This window comes from Euphorbia lathyris, chromosome 3 (genome assembly GCF_963576675.1).
Source record: "Euphorbia lathyris chromosome 3, ddEupLath1.1, whole genome shotgun sequence".
Classification (NCBI taxonomy): domain Eukaryota; kingdom Viridiplantae; phylum Streptophyta; class Magnoliopsida; order Malpighiales; family Euphorbiaceae; genus Euphorbia; species Euphorbia lathyris.
This window is the reverse complement of record NC_088912.1, coordinates 82976969-82993977: the sequence shown is the minus strand read 5'-3', so window position 1 is coordinate 82993977 and position 17009 is coordinate 82976969. Positions and strand designations below refer to the sequence as shown.

At 32.8% G+C, this 17009-nt stretch overlaps 2 protein-coding genes and 1 pseudogene across 2 annotated transcripts; 2 read left to right on the top strand and 1 right to left on the bottom strand.

Annotated features, from left to right (window-relative positions):
* Positions 1-4033: 4033 nt before the first annotated feature.
* LOC136224415 (probable protein phosphatase 2C 55) lies at positions 4034-5518 on the bottom strand. Its single transcript, XM_066012746.1, has one exon. The coding sequence runs from the start codon at positions 5162-5164 to the stop codon at positions 4337-4339; it is 828 nt and encodes a 275-aa protein (XP_065868818.1). The 5' UTR covers positions 5165-5518; the 3' UTR covers positions 4034-4336.
* Positions 5519-9606: 4088 nt separating this feature from the next.
* LOC136224144 (putative pentatricopeptide repeat-containing protein At1g17630) lies at positions 9607-12081 on the top strand. The gene has a single exon (XM_066012403.1). The coding sequence runs from the start codon at positions 9768-9770 to the stop codon at positions 11901-11903; it is 2136 nt and encodes a 711-aa protein (XP_065868475.1). The 5' UTR covers positions 9607-9767; the 3' UTR covers positions 11904-12081.
* Positions 12082-12245: 164 nt separating this feature from the next.
* On the top strand, positions 12246-14154 carry LOC136224145 (putative serine/threonine-protein kinase-like protein CCR3; annotated as a pseudogene).
* The last annotated feature ends 2855 nt before the right edge of the window (positions 14155-17009 follow it).

Below are 17009 nucleotides of genomic sequence, written 5' to 3'. Positions count from 1 at the left end.
ATATCCACCGGACCGGGGAAAGAAAGTAACCCTATTCCAATAAAGAAGTTCCACCATTTTACTTAAGTGGGATCACAATACACACATCTAAATGTGAATTGGGGATCCTCCAAGTAACATAGAAGAACCGATCTTTAATATAAAAACTCCAAATTTAGAGGTAATTAGTTCAAAAGTCATCCTAAAATCCTCTTTGACCAACTTAATATTATATGTAAAATTATTCTAGACTACCGACGTTGAAAGGTAAAATTATATATTAAACGTTAATGATAAAATTAGTTATGACTATCAACATTAAATTTACTCCTTAGAGCATGTCCATTAGAGGATGCTCAAAAGAGTGACAGCTGATATGACATTAAGTTTTACAACTTTTAAAGGGTGTCTACTATTGGAGGAAGCCTCGCTTCTTTTTTATGATTTCCAAGTTATCCTTGAGAAATAAATATTTAGCTATAATTTTCTCTCAAATATCCCAATAGTACTCTTAACTTGCATAAATTGTTCAGTTAGCCCATTGAACTTGTATAAAATGTAATCAATTAATTATTTGGTTGCAAAAAAAAAAAAATAACATCCACGCGGAAAATGTGTTGCACGTGTCTTAAGAAAAGTAAAACAAGTAAAGCCGTGGTATGCGGTTCTAATATTAGAGAAGACAAGTTTTACAGTTGAATAAGCAAGAATCTCCGTTTTAATCTATTTTGTGAATTATGTAATAACACAATAAAGCGCATGCAACACATCTTCCAAATATAATTTACTTTCTTTTTTGCAACTAAGTGATTAGTTGATTACATTTTATGTAAGTTCAGAAGGCTAACTGAATATTTAGTACAAATTGAAAGGATTATCTGAACACTTTAAATTAATCATAAATTTTGAAATTTTGAGAAAATAAAATATATATATTTTTGAATTTGTGAAAATTACTTTGTCAACATACTTATTACTTTTAATATTGTATTAGCAATCACAATAGTTGTTGCAAATGGAAAATTTTATAGCGGCACTATGTATGTCAGAATATATAGTCAAAAAAGTGTCGTGAAAAGTTAGAATATATAGCAACAACATTTATTGTTACGATAAATTTCTGCAAAAATAAATTTCAATTGGACAACTAACTTTTACAACAACAGTGTTATTGCTAAATATATACTTTTGCAACAACAAAAAGTCGTTGCATTCATTAATTGTAACAGAAAATACGATTTCATTGCTTTTTCAACAACATGCTTCACTGTCAAAAAAAAATCAATTTTCTTTATGTGAAATTTCAAGCCTCGATGAGTTGCCAGAATGTTAAAGGTTGCCCAGAGTTGCCAGAATGTTAAAGGTTGCCCAGAGTTCAGAATATGAGAAAAGAAATCATTTTTTTTGTTAATAAGATATGAATTGCAACGTTTATGATAAACAACAACAACAACAAAGCCTTAGTCTCGAAATGATTCGGGGTCGGCTAACATGAACCATCATATAAAACCGTGAAATCAAGTCGTGTCAGCGACACAAATTCGCTCCCTCCACCCCGTCCTATCCACTACCATATTTTCCTCAATTCTCAGTAAACCCATATCACTCTCGATCACCCTCCTCCAAGTTTGCTTAGGTCTTCCCCTACCCCTCACCACTATATCCCTTTGCCACTCTTCGGTTCTCCTAACCGGCACATTAAGCGCTCTACATTTCACATGGCCAAACCACCTTAGTCTGTTTTCTCTCATTTTATTCTCAATAGATGTGACCCCTACTTTTGTCCTAATTATTTCATTACTCACCTGATCCTTTCTCGTATGACCACACATCCATCTCAACATACGCATCTCCGCCACCGACGTCTTATGGATGTGGCAGTATTTCACTGCCTAACACTCCGTACCATATAACAATGTTGGTCTAATTGCCGTCCGGTAGAATTTTCTCTTCAATCTATTAGGCATGCCGGGGTCACAAAGGAAACCCGTAGCACTCTTCCACTTCGACCAACCAGCTTTAATTGTCACGTCCGTGAATAAATTTCTAGAATTTATATTTTGATATTAGTATATATTATAATTATTAGGTGTGTGAAGTTAATTTGGTGTTATAGGAAAAATTTGGGGTTAATTTGATGTGTTTATGTATAAATTAAAAGTTTAGGGTAATTATTAAAAGATTATATAAAGATGGAGGACCAAACTGGATATTTGCCAATATGGATTTACATATCTGCGAAGAGGTGGGGAGATGGATCATTATCTGTTTCTTTTTCTTTTTCTTTTCTCTGCTTCTTTCATTCTTCGTAAATTTTATCGTTTTTCGACCGTTTCTCCACCGTTTCTTTGATTTACAGAGATTCGACCGTCCGAATCATTTGAAATTGGAACCATAGTATCCTTATACATAGATCTAAGTCCTAGCCGAAGAGTTTTTGAGTTTCGACAGTGTTTGGAAGGAAATGGCTTAGACAGAGTTTAGAGGCGAATTGAACGGGTCTGTGGTCTTGAATTAGTAGCCAAGGTAAGTAACTATCACCTATACGTTGAGTTTTAGGTATACATATATATATATAATCAAAGAATTTTCAAAAATTGATATTTTAGGGTTATGCAAGAATTTTATAAAATTGAGGTTTTTCACGATTTTGCTTTTTATTGTGAATTTATGGTTCAAATGAAGCTATTGATTATGCTTCTATGTGAATTTCAGATTTTACTTGATTATGTTGATTTAAGGCTTAATTTGATTGATTTACATATATACATATATGTTTTTGGTTTCAATATATCTCTATATTGAACAAAATGAATTTGATGATTTCTTACGAATTGTTTTTGGATTGAAAAATCTGTTGCGGTTATTGTTGTTATTATTTTGGGTTGAAGTCCAAATATGATTTTTATGATACAAAAGGGCTAATTGAAGCCAAATGATTTTTGGTTATCAAATAGTTTGGAATTTGATTGTTTTTGAGCACGTTATGATTTTATGATTTTATATCCATCGGGAGTTATCCGGATCGGTGGTTCCATATTTGAAGACCATGTTCAGTGAGGGACATGGCCTGTGTACACAGTCTGAAGACCTATTGGGTATGGCAGTGAAGTGTTGGGTAAGACCATATGGGATAGGCAATGTTAAGAGACGTCTCGCTTATATATGTGGTTATGGATTGATACTTAAGGGGAGAAACTCGAGGATGGATACAATGTTTTAAGTTCATTTGGATTATGTTTTCGGTTATGATTGATTTTGATATAAGGTTTTACGTTTGATTATATACGAGTTGGTTTGAGAAAACACTTATTTGATTACCCTATTTTATAAGGTTTTGAACTCAAGAATGAATACAAGATTATATATATTTTTGGATTTTGGTTTAATCCTTTGACTATATTATGACTTTACGTTTTGAGTATATTTTTATCAGGTTTTGATTAAATCCCTTTATAAATGTATATATATAGCTATGTTAAATAAAGTTGGTTTTTATAGCTGATAGTTTCTTACTGAGATTTTTGTCTCACGTTTTTAAACGTTTTAATGGTTTTAGGTGAGAAAGTACAGGATATAGAGAAGGTTACCGACCGTTTAGGCGGGGTTTGGAAGTTGGCTGCTTATTGTGAGAATTATGGTTAGAACTTTGGCAGTTCAATTGTAATATAATGGCGTTGGATAATTTGGAAACTCTTAAGTATTGATTACGATCTTTTTATTTCACGCCCGATGCCGATTGAGGTCGTCTAGGGTCGGGTGTGACATTAATCCTATGAGCAACATCTCCATCTACTTCTCCATCCGATTGGATAATAGATCCTAAATACCGGAAGCAATCTGAGGCCTGAACAACTCTCCCATCTAGGGTGATAGACCCTGCCTCCCTACTCCTATGGCCGCTAAACTTACACTCCAAATATTCTGTCTTACTTCGGCTCAACTTAAAGCCTCTAGATTCTAGAGTTTGTCTCCATAGTTCCAACTTACTCTCCACTCCTTCTTTCGTCTCATCAACCAACACAATATCATCTGCAAACAGCATGCATCATGGTATACCATCTTGAAGTGAACTTGTTAGTTCATCCATAACGATGGCAAAAAAAATAGTTTAAATATTAAACTATTTTGTGCTTAAGCTAAATTAACTATTTTCCAATAAGAGTAAGATTAAATTTATACATTATTCCTTTAAAATGATAAGTTACGAATTTAGATCTATAATTATCGAAAGTGAATTATAAAATGACTTATTGTACAAGATAGAACAATAATTAAGAAATCAGTTGAACAAAATATCACCATTTATACAACAGATCAGATCATCAAAGAAAAACAAACTTAAATCTAACAAGATTTATTTAGGCAAGTCTAGTTCAATCTTGGCAACAACAACAGTAATATCATCATATTTGCCGCCCTTATGCTTAAACCCTTCTGCAGCAGCAGCTTTAGCAAAGGGAGAAAAGTAATTTTCATCCACAGAATTAATCAAAGCATGTTCAACAATCTCCGAAGCTAACTTGTAAGGATCATCACTTTTATTACGATTCAAAATCTTCTCAATATCGTGAGGACAAACGTTATCAAACAATCCATCAGTAGCCGCAACAATAATATCCCCGTCTTCCACCTGAATCTCTTCCTCGTAAGCCAAATTTGGAGTATCCCTGCTACCACTACCTAACTGATACGGACAATTAAACTCATGATGTTGAACCGGCGATCGATAGAGAAATTTCTTCCACCTAAACAGAATGAATCCGCTGTCTCCCAGATTGGCATATCTAAGCACATTATTATCATTGAGGGCAATAATACAAGCAGTTGCCGATCCTTTGGAATGAGTTTTTCGATATGCCGATTGCAACACTCTAACTGGATTGGTTGAACCTTTATTTTGATTGAGAACTGCAGTTAGAGAGTTTGTCATGAGCTCTCGAGCGTATTTACCCGCATCTATGCCTTTAGAACCCCAACCTCCAACTCCATCCGCGATACCAATGGTGTTCCTTGCTTTGCAGATGAAGTGCGCATCTTCGCCTTGGGGTCTGGCCTTGTTATCCTTAGGTAGATAGAAAGAGCCAGTTGTAAGTTTCAGAGTTGTTCCGTTCCTGTAATCGGAATTTAGTGTATCGGAGTATTTGGTATGGAAACTGTTGATTTGGGGGTTTTCGAAAATCATGGTTGCAAGAAAGAGTACATAAAGTGTAACGATGAATTTAAGTAAGAAAGACGAGTGAATTGGTGAAGAAATCTTAGGTTTATATAGTTCTTGTTTTGTGTACTACTTTCCAGGTAAGGATTGGAAACGGGCTCCGGTTAGGATTAGAAAAAGGAGTTTGATACGGATGGATGGATTTGGATCGTCTCCTGTTGAACTAAAACAGGAGACATCCTGTTCTTTAATCCAAGCCCTTCATTTAAGATGGAGGGGCAGGATTAAAACATACTATTTTTTGTTTTTTTGTTTTTCTAAAACTACCTCTACTTTTCCAATTCTCTCTCTTCTATCCCTTTCTCGCCTTGTTTTTTTAATTTTTTTTCATCTCTCTCCTTCATCGTGTTTCTGAGAATAACTGGTTAAAGGAATTGAAAAAACATTACTCTTTGTTTTTCTTTCTAACTCAATTCTTACTCTCAACCATATAAAAACCATCAATTCTCTTTCTAATTCTCAGATTAATTAACCATCAATTTCAAGTTTTTGATCTCCTGATTCTAATATTGCTTTTGTTTTTCCTAGTCTTGAAATCACAATCTGATCTGTATAAAGATATTTATCTTCTGTCAGTGTGTTACTACCATCTCTCTTCTCTACCTGTATAGAATTCAACAAAAGAAACATGAAGAACCTGATCCCATTTCATATTTATAATTCACTCAAAGGAGAAAAGAAAACTCAAAGTAAAAAAATGGATTCTTTTTTAAATTGATTCCGGTAAGTTTTCTGGTATGTTTTTTTTTCTCTTTGATCACTTCTATAATTACCATGGCTTGTACACTGTGATATTAATATAATTTGATTACAAATGGATATTGTTATGATTCTTTGGTGATAAACCTCTTCTACCCAGATGAAGGCCCATGGAAGAAATAAAGGCATTAACAAAAAATGAAGTTATTCAATCTTAATGTTTTGACAATGTTGTTGATTTTTAGAACTGGAATGAAGGGCTCTTTTTTCCAGATTTCTTTATATCAGTGAGGAAGACAATTAAGATCATCGTGACAACGATGAGAAAAAAGAAAAAAAAAAGAATACATTTAATAATATTAATTATTAAATAAATTAAAATATAAAAATATAATAAACTATTAATCCTAGCCCTTCATATTAAAGGAAGGGGTAGGATTTAAGCAACTGATCCTCTCCTGTTATGGTGATACAGGAGAGGATCCGAATCCCGGATGGATATATATAGGTTTGAAGGTACAGAGATCGTACGGTTGAGATTGGAAGGAATTTATGATTACGTAATGGGATCGATAAGAGACGTCGATCTAATTTAATAATCAATTTATTCACAAGAGGGCTTTGGCCCGTGAATAGACCTAAATCGATGGTAAGTATAATAAATTGATAATCTAACTTTGGCCCCGTGAACTTTTTCCAATTTTACAATCGTATCCTCATTGTGATGCTATTTCTTTCTTTTTTAATTATTTCTGGCATATAACTCGAATGGAAAAGATACCTGGAGATACAAAATTAATTGTTTTACTGAAAGGGTGTAAAAAACGTTAGGCACTAATCGGGTGGATAGTATTCTTAGGATTAATCGGGAGTAGTCGGGGATTTATATAATTTTTATTTTTATTGTTTCTTATATAAATACAATTATTAGGAATAAAAGTCAAATTTAACTCTAACGTCTCAAATTAATTGCATATTTAGACCTAACATATGAAATTATGCAAATTTGACTCTAACGTTTTCAAATAAGATCAATTTTAGTCCTACATTATCGAAAATTTGAAAACATTGAGTTGACTGTTATTTAACTGTCACATTGGACCTTCTAAATAAGTTTATCGATAAATTGAAGCAGATTTGAATACATTGATTTTTTTTTTTTTGTAACTATACTGATAGCACAGTAAATATTTTAGACAGTTTGATAAAAAAAATTCTAATTAACTTATATTAGCTAAAGTTAATAACTTATTGGATCACATTAGCAAAGTCAACAAGTTAACATGTCACATCATTAAAGTTAACGTATCACATCGTTGAAATCAACATGACACATCATCAAATACTAATAATGTTAGTTAAATCATAGTTGTCAGGCCTACATCAGACCGAATGGTTCAACCAAAACCGGTTACATTTTCAGCCTGGAGGTGCTTAGATTTTTCACCTTTGAAAACTGGTTAGCACCGCTCAAGCTAGGGGGCGGGGTTAATCGTAAATCGGTTGATTTAGTCTCAATTGAGCGGGCACAATACTTTCATTTGACTTGTTGTGTCTACCAAATTATTCAATAGCATAATTATAATATTTTAACTCTTGTTGTATTGAGAAACACAATCACATGATCACTCTTCACATTTATATATTAAATATTATTTTTATATAATTGATGTTTATTATATTATTTTAACAAAATTGTCAATTTAGTCGAAGTTCTTGATGGTTTTGTTCTACACATTGACCGTTTATTCAAACCTTTGAAACTTGGTTAGAATCAGTGTCACTTGATAATCTGATTGGTTTATTGGTGAAACACGAAAGATTGTAATGCCTAATTTCTCTCGTTCAATTCACTATTTAGCTTCCACTACTCTTGGTGAACATTTATTGCTTCCTTTCCTCTTGATGTGAGGTATATGTGTAGTTTAATAGTGTTTCTCACTAAAATTTAACAAGAATTTCGGTAGGGAATGTTTTTATCTCTTTCTTTTTTGTCCTTTGGTTTGTTTACCTATTTAGATGTTTATGAACTTCATGTTTGCGTAATCTTTTATAAAAGCATAGAATTATTGTTTTTATAAAAACAACTTTTTCTAACAACGGTAAACAACAAGTAAACCAAACAGATCCGTAGTCGTCCCAATCAAACAGCCAACATTATTATCAAGTTAGTATCCAAATTTCAATTTTAATTCTTGATATATATTCTTGTATTTTTAAATTTGAATTACATGTAATCTAATCTATATATAATATAAAACAGTAACGATGGAGCTGATGTGTCACTTCCACCTTTTTTACTGATAAAAATATAATATAATATATAATATATTAATTTTAATTATATTATTATATTTATCTATAAAAATATTATTTTATCCGTACTATATCTAAGAGTTCTACAGAATTTAAATTAATCTCTAAAATCTCTCTAATTCTCTGCATAGATATATATATATATAAAACAATAACGATGGTGTTTACTGATAAAAAAAATATAATATAATAATATATATTATTATATTATTATATTTTATATATTATTATAATATAATATAATAATTTGAATTTTATTATATATATCTCTATAAAAAGATTATTTTATCCGTACTATATCTAAGAGTTCTACACAATTTAAACTAATCTCTAAAATCTCTCATTCTCAGAGATATCAGAGATATTAGTATTGTTGGACTTATATTTTGATGTCAACATCTATATATAATATAAAACAGTAACAATGGAACTGTCAGTTCCTCCTTTTTTACTAATAAAAAATATAATATAATATATAATATATTAATTTTAATTATATTATTATATTATTATATTTATCTATAAAAATATTATTTTATCCATACTATATCTAAGAGTTCTATAGAATTTAAATTAATACCTAAAATCTCTTTAATTCTCAGCATAGATATCTATATCTATATGTAATGAAAAACAGTAACGATGGAACTGAGGTATCACTCCCTCCTTTTTTACTGATAAAAATATAATATAATATATAATATATTAATTTTAATTATATTATTATATTTATCTATAAAAAATTATTTTATCCGTACTATATCTAAAAGTTCTACAGAATTTAAATTAATCCCTAAAATCTCTCTAATTCTCTGCATATCTATACATAATATAAAACAGTAACGATGAAGCTGATGTGTAACTTCCTCATTTTTTACTAATAAAAAATATAATATATTAATTTTAATTATCTTCTTATATTTATCCAAAAAAAAAATTATTTAAAGTAAATGTGAAAATAAAATAATAATATTTAATTTATATAACATCTTTATATTATTAATTGTAATTATTAGATTATATTTTTGTTAATATTTATATGTTAAGTGGAATCCGTGCATCGCACGGGCCAAAAACTAGTTAATCCTTATAATCTTCAGTTGATTATTGATATTTAGTTAATCTCTAATTATTTTCTAGTGTTCTTCAAAATATATATATATATATATATATATATATATATATATATATATATATTCTAGTGTTACAGTAAGAGCTGATATACTTTTTTTTTTTTTTTTTTGGTAAACAGTAAGAGCTGATATACTAGTAACGTCATTTTCTTTTCTCTTAAACTTACTTTTTTTCATTCGAGTTATACGCCCATAAAAAAACTAAAAAAATTGTATCACAATGAGGATATGATTGAAAGATTGCACAAAGTTCAGGGGGCAAAGATTATAGTTTTCCTGACCAAATTTAAGGTTCGAACTAAGCCCTAGAAATGGAATTAGAATTTAGAATAGAATTAACATTCATATTTCGCGCCCAAATTTAATTCCAATCTTAAGCAACCAGTAGGATCTATTCTCAGCTTTCTGAATAATTTATCTTGATGATTCATGCTGCTGCTTCTTTTCAACCTCTCTTATTACGAATTCATAAATTCCCTTCAAATCTCAATTCTTCGATCTCTGTACTCCGTTGCTATTACCAACCATCTAATGAGCTTCTTTGTTTTTTCGATCAACTTCTTCAACAATGCATCACTATTCAACACTGTAAACAAATCCATGCCAATGTCATCGTTACTGGTAATTACTGCTCTGCTTTCTTGGCTGCTCGTAAGGTATCTGTCTATGCTCGTTTTGGATGTCTCATTGATGCTCACAAAACATTTGACACTACCCCTTGTGAGGGAATCTCTAATTTGCTTTTGTGGAATGCAATTTTGAGAGCTAATGTTTCTCATGGATACTATCAAAATGCCCTTAAACTGTATGCTAGAATGAGAAAGGTTGGAGTTTTTGGCGATGGGTTTACTTTCCCTTTGGTTACAAGGGCGTGTGCTTTTATTGGCTACCCTACTTTGTGCAGAACAATTCATTGCCATGCCTTCCAATTGGGTTTTCAGAGTCATCTTTATGTTGGTAATGAGTTGATGGGAATGTATGCAAAACTAGGTCAAATGGAAAATGCACTCAATGTGTTTGATAGAATGACTGTTAAGAGCTATATTTCATGGAATACAATGGTTTCAGGTTATGCTTTTAATTATGATTGCAATGGTGCTTTCAAGATTGTCCAGAGGATGCAGATTGAAGGTCTGGAGCCAAATCTTGTGACATGGACATCGTTGATGTCAAGCTATGCGCGTTCTGGTTATCTTGAGGAAACATTGGAGTTCTTTGATTTAATGAGATCTAGAGGAACTGAGGTGACTGCTGAAGCAATTGCTGTTGTTTTATCAGCTTGTGCTGGTTTGAGTGTATTTGATAGGGGTAAGGTGATTCATGGATATGTTATAAAGGGTGGGTTCGAAGATTATTTGTTTGTCAAAACTGCACTGGTGAGTGTGTACGGGAAGCATGGAGATGTAAATTGTGCACATAAATTGTTCGCGGAAATGAAAAATAAGACCATAGCGACTTGGAATACCTTGATAACATCACACGCAGAAGCTGGTTTATGTGATGCGGCCCTTGAGATATTTCTGCAGCTGAGGAGATCAGATCAATGTTCGAAGTTGAGACCTAATGTTGTAACTTGGAGTGCAGTAATTGATGGTTTCGCTTCTAACGGACATGGAGAGGAGTCTTTGGAACTATTTCGACAAATGCAGAATGCTAGGGTATCGGCCAACGGTGTGACAATAGCTACTGTTTTATCAATTTGTGCAGAGCTAGCTGCACTTCAACTTGGTAGGGAAATTCATGGCAATGTGATCAGAACCTTGATGGACAAAAACATTCTGGTGCAAAATGGTTTACTTAACATGTACACCAAGTGTGGATGTTTTACAGAAGGGCATGCTATATTCGAGAGAATAAATACGAAAGATTTAATCACGTGGAATTCTATGATCATGGGGTATGGGATGCATGGACTTGGCAGAAATGCTCTTGAAACTTTTGATCAAATGATTAATCTCGGATTTAAGCCAGACGGTGTTACTTTCATTGCTCTTCTTTCTGCTTGCAGTCATGCTGGACTTGTTCCTGAGGGTCGTAAACTTTTTGATCAGGCACGTAGAGAGTACAAGATCGAACCCCAGATGGAGCATTATGCATGCATGATTGATCTCCTTGGGCGGGCAGGGCTATTGCAAGAAGCAAGTGAAATTATAAAAAACATGCCAATAGAACCAAATGCCTGTGTTTGGAGTGCTTTTTTGAACTCTTGTAGAATGCACAATAATACAGAAATTGCAGAAGAAACAGCATCCAGGTTTAATCTCAACCTGCAGGAAATGACAAGGAATTCCATGTTGCTTTCTCATATATACGCTGCCCGTGGTAGATGGGAGGATTCTGCAAGAGTGAGAATGTCAGCTAGAACAAAAGGTTTGAAGAAAAACCCAGGGCAGAGTTGGATTAAACTGAAGAAGAATGTTTACACATTCTCTGCAAACAATGTGCAAGAGGGTTTAGAGCAAGTTTATAGAATTCTTGATGATTTGACGCTTCAAATGAAGACCCAAAGACATGAACATGAAATTGAAATTAGTACAACTTCTTCAATATGCTGGTGAGAAAACTAAAAAAAAGAAAGAGTTTATTTGGTTAAGAAAGTCTTTATTACCCATATCCAAATTCCAAGCCTTTTGGAACTTTTTCTGATATTATAGGTTACTTTGTGGCATCTTTCAATGCATTTTTGGGACACTTCCAGAAGACCTTTAAGTAGTGAACTTCGCTGTTGAGGACATAAATTTATTGTTTTTAAGATAAATTAAAATATCAGATTGTGCTGGTGGAATAAATAAGACCACAAACACTTTATGAAGAGTCAAATTCCACTCGTGGAAAGTCAAAGAGGGCCTTTAAGAGGCCTATGTGTTAAGAAAAATATGTACCTCTATTTTATTGCCGTGTGGAGCCAGTTGATGAAAGCATTGAAGGAGGCCTTACGACTTCTGTTTCTCTTTCCATTTTCAATCTATTACCAAATTGAAATTTGAAGACTAACTTGCTTCTGGGTTTTGGTTTCTTCCACAAAATTTGCTACTCCCACATGGTATGGCTGAATCTCTTCAAATAGATATTGAACAGGAAACCAAGAGCAGTGAAAAGGCGCATAGCAGGAAAGATGGCTTCAATCAAAAGGTTAGTAAAATTAGAGATGATAACAGCATGTTTTTTATACGATTGCAAGATGGACATTTCATAATCCTTTCTTGTAACAGATTACTTCCTTGGAAAGCATCTTCCTCGTCTCAAACTTCGTCTTGGAGCTACCATCAGCTATTTTCGACCAGTTGTCATCAGTTCATAAGCCCCAATTCGCGCTACTTAGTATGTTAATGTTTTTCACAGTTTTGGTCATTTCTGTCCTTGATCTTGTTTACAAGGGTAAACGAGAAAGAGTTTCTTTGATGAAGAAGGGATTGCTGCCATGGTTTTATTGCCCTTACCCGAATTCCAAGCCTTTCGGAACATTTCCGGATATTATTGGGTTAGTTTGTGCCTTCTTTCAATGGATTTTTGCATCAATAGCATTTGCGTTTTTGTCTAGGCACACTGACAATCCTGTCAAAGTCTCGACTTGGCCTATATTCTTTGCCTTCGGTCTATTATATACGAAACTTTCAGGAAATCTTCTACAAACAAGGTCCGCCTCGAATCTAAGAAAACTTCATAGAGAAGAGGAATTCACTCTGGCTGAACTTGCTGCTGCCACTTATGACTTCTCAGATGACTGCAAGCTTGGTGATGGAAGGTTTGGCGTTGTATATAAAGGGCGGTTAGAGGACGGACGTGAAGTGGCAATCAAGAGGAAATACATAGGTCACCACAAGAGCATTAAGGAAGATAGTGCATATGAATCTGAACTGGCTTACTTTTTAAGGCTTCACCACAAACATTTGGTTAGAGTTGTAGGATACTGTGAACAAGAAACCGAAAGGCTTGCGGTTTTCGAGTACATGGCGAATGGATCACTGTATCACCAGTTGTTTCGCAATGATGGTAGGATGATTGATTCCTGGGTCATGAGGATCGGGATTGCATTAGATGCTGCAAGAGGAATTGATTATCTTCACAATTATGCAGTCCCACCCATAATTCATGGAGCCATAAATTCCTCATGCATCATACTCGATGCGAATTGGACAGCTAGAATCACAGACTTTGGATTGATGGGTCTTGAATCTGAACAGGAGTACAAATCAAAGATGGCAGCAAAAAGAGAAAGATAAGGCTATGTTGATCCAGAATACAATGGTGAAAATGTGCTAACTGCAAAGAGTGATCTGTATTCTTTCGGTGTCGTATTACTAGAACTATTGACAGGAAAGATGGCTATATTCGATAAGGGAACGAATTTAGTACAGTTTTCAGTTCCTAAAATCTTGAAGAATGAATTGCGGCTGATTTTAGACCCTAGGATTGATCCACCTGAGTCTGTTAATGAAGCTGAAGCAATTGAAATGGTGGCATATACTGCACTTCATTGTGTAAATTCAGATGGAATCAACAGACCAACTATAACAAACGTTGTTAATAATTTGGAGCAAGCTCTTTCGAGGATTACCGAAGCATCAAACGGTATGTGAGATGATTAAATCTGTTGAACTACAAAAACTTCCTACATCAATTAGTTGAGCATTTCAGAGAAAGTGATGGATCAGAAAACATTTTCTGCATTTTGGCACTAAATCTGATTTTGCCTTTTCTAGCTAGGATTTCCAGAATATAATGAATTTATATATATGTACAATTTTATATATAGTGATCAGATCTTTGTAGACTAATGAATTTGGGTTTAATATATGAGTAGAGATTTCAACATGGTTTACGTGTTTATTAGAAAGCTTGTGAATAAATGTGAAAAGGAAAGAAACTTAAAATCACTGTTAAACTATAATCACCAATTACAACTGTTTTTAGGAAATCTGGAAACAGAACACTAATCCCAGTCTAATGGATAAAGTCAATAGAGCAGAGCTCAAGGTCCGGAGGGGCTCCATTGCATGAAGATTTTTTTTTCTTAATAACGACTTAAGGCTTTGATTCATAGTAGTCAAATCAAAATTTTCAAATTTTTAATAATATAAGGAAACATTTGATCATAATTGGAAACATTAAGGTACAAAACAACTGAGATTCAATACAAAGTAAGGATAAGGTGCAAAAATACTCACGTATAAAATGGTGCAATTTTATCCTTAATATTGGTGGCCAAGAGCAATTTTATCCTTAACGTTGACAAGTTTGGTCAATTGGAGAAACTATTCATCAAATTGTCTTCTCGAACATATGACCAATTGGATGTAGAAATTCCTCAGTCCCGCTCAATTGGACCCTAATGACCAAGTTGTATTTGGACCTTAACCATTAGATTAACCACACTATAATCCTACGGTGTAAAAGTTTGTCAATTAGATGTTATTTAATTTTTCTTTTTTTTTCCTTTTTAATCAATTAAAGTATTCCTAAAAATAAGCAATTGTTAACTTATACACCACTACTTTTCCGTTGGAGAGAGATGGAAAAATACTTAGAGAAACCATGGCTTTTTGGAATTTCAATACCTTTATCCGTCAACAAATTGCAGGGAAACTGTTCAAACTGTTGAACGAAAATACCAGTACTGCTGGAGAAAAAAAAAATTCATAAAAAGAGTATTGAAATGTTTGAAAATAATGCAAAACCTGCTCTTCTCTAGAGAGATCTGGATTCCTGCAAATGAGAAGTTTTGAGATTAAAATGTAATCTATAATTCACTATTTATTTGTTGCTTTTTGCAACTGCGTGACAGCGAAAATATAAAACGGATTAGAGTATAGTTAGTATTTTAACGAAAATCAATTGTATAAATTTGTCATTAAACCCTCATCAATGTGATAATTCGCGAACATATCTCTGAAGAGATGAAATTATGTGAGCACGTATGTCGTCTTAATTAATTTTATGGGATTTAAAAACCCTGGTGGAGAATCTCAAAATGGCATTAACCTAAAACATGATAAAAAGGATTAAAGGCAAATGTGGCATCTAAGACAATGTTAAGTGACGATGTACTTTACATTTAAAACTCAGTCTTTTATAAAAAAAAGGTCGGGGCGTTAACAATCATCTTCATTCGCTATTCGATAAAAATAAAAAAAACAGGGGTGCAAGTCTAGCTAGGATGTCTGACTTTTAAACTTACTCCGTCTCAACTCTCAATAAAAAAAATTATATTCAATGTCCTTTTAATTTTTTATTTATTTTTAGGCAAATGATATATGCAATCCTAAGGGTTGTACATAAGCATTAATTTTTTATATGTTTTCAATAAAATAAAATAAAAATCTTAATTCTAAAGCATTTATTTGTATTGGAAATATAATTAATTTACTAGTTTTTATGAGTATTTGGTAAAGTATCAATAAATATTATTATAAGATTATCTAGAAAAACAAAATTAACACTAATAATGGTAATTTATGGGTTTTTATTTACAACTCTTAGGGCTCTAAATATCAGGACCCTTATTTTGAAACATGATAAAAAGGATTAATTAAAATGTGGCACAAGCCACAACATAATAAATAAGAAGTATGCACCCAAAGGGATCCACCAAGTGAAGTCTTAAGACAACGTTAAGTGACGGTGTACTTTACATTTAAAACTCTGTCTTTTCTAAAAAAGTTTCTGGCGCTTCACAATCATCTTCATTCGCTATTCGATAAAAATAAAAAAAATCAGGGGAGCAAGCCTAGCTGGGATGTTTGACAACTAATATATAAAATATTACATAGGCGCATACTTTTTAGGGTCCTAGCGGCCACTTTATTGCTGAAGGGCAGAGCCACCCCTCGTTATTTCTGAATAGAATCTGCTGGGTGTAGAAAGTGAGAGACACACCAAATATATAAATAATTATGAACTTTTGAAAGTTCATAAGAATTTTGAGATTATTAAATACAATTGGACAATAATATGAGTTACTCGATGTAATTGTATAAGAATATAAGGTTATTTAATGTAATTAGATTAGAATAGAGGGTAATTTAGAACTTTAAAAATTTAGGGGGTTGTTGAAATGTATGAAGCCTATTATTTGATATGAATTTAATATCTCATAAAAATGGCCTCACCTACATAAATGCATCGTTGTAAATGTGGCTGTGCATTAGACATTGATATCTCCAATCTGAAAACTTAGTGATGTGCATTAGACATTAATCATTAGGGTTTACCAAAAAGCAGCTCAACATATCTGACAGCCAACAAATCAAATCAAATCAAATGGAAATCAACATCCAAGAGGTAATAAGAATCATTATTTTATAGATAGCTAGGGTTGTTAAAGAACGGAAAAGAAACACAAAAATCTGAAAAAACCTTAACTATGTGCAGGTAAAACAATGGTGAACAAACATGAGAAAACCTTAACTATGCCAAGATGTGAGTACATGGAAAGATTTTTAAGGCTTTCTCAAATCACTGATTGCAGAATGTTGCCGGCGAAAACAATCTCTTCTAAAAACATTGTTATGAACCTCGTCCCCCTCACAGATATTTTGCTCAATGCCATTGCAGATGAGGCTGTTTTATGTCAAAAATGTCAGCAGAAATCCCTCTCACTGCTATGAACTGTTGAGAAAATTAACTATTAATTTAAAACAATTAAATAAAAAAAGGGATTATTA

Excerpts from the sequence above, each read along its gene's own strand:
- LOC136224415 (XM_066012746.1), bottom strand. The coding sequence starts at position 5,164 with ATGATTTTCGAAAACCCCCAAATCAACAGTTTCCATACCAAATACTCC.
- LOC136224144 (XM_066012403.1), top strand. The coding sequence starts at position 9,768 with ATGATTCATGCTGCTGCTTCTTTTCAACCTCTCTTATTACGAATTCAT.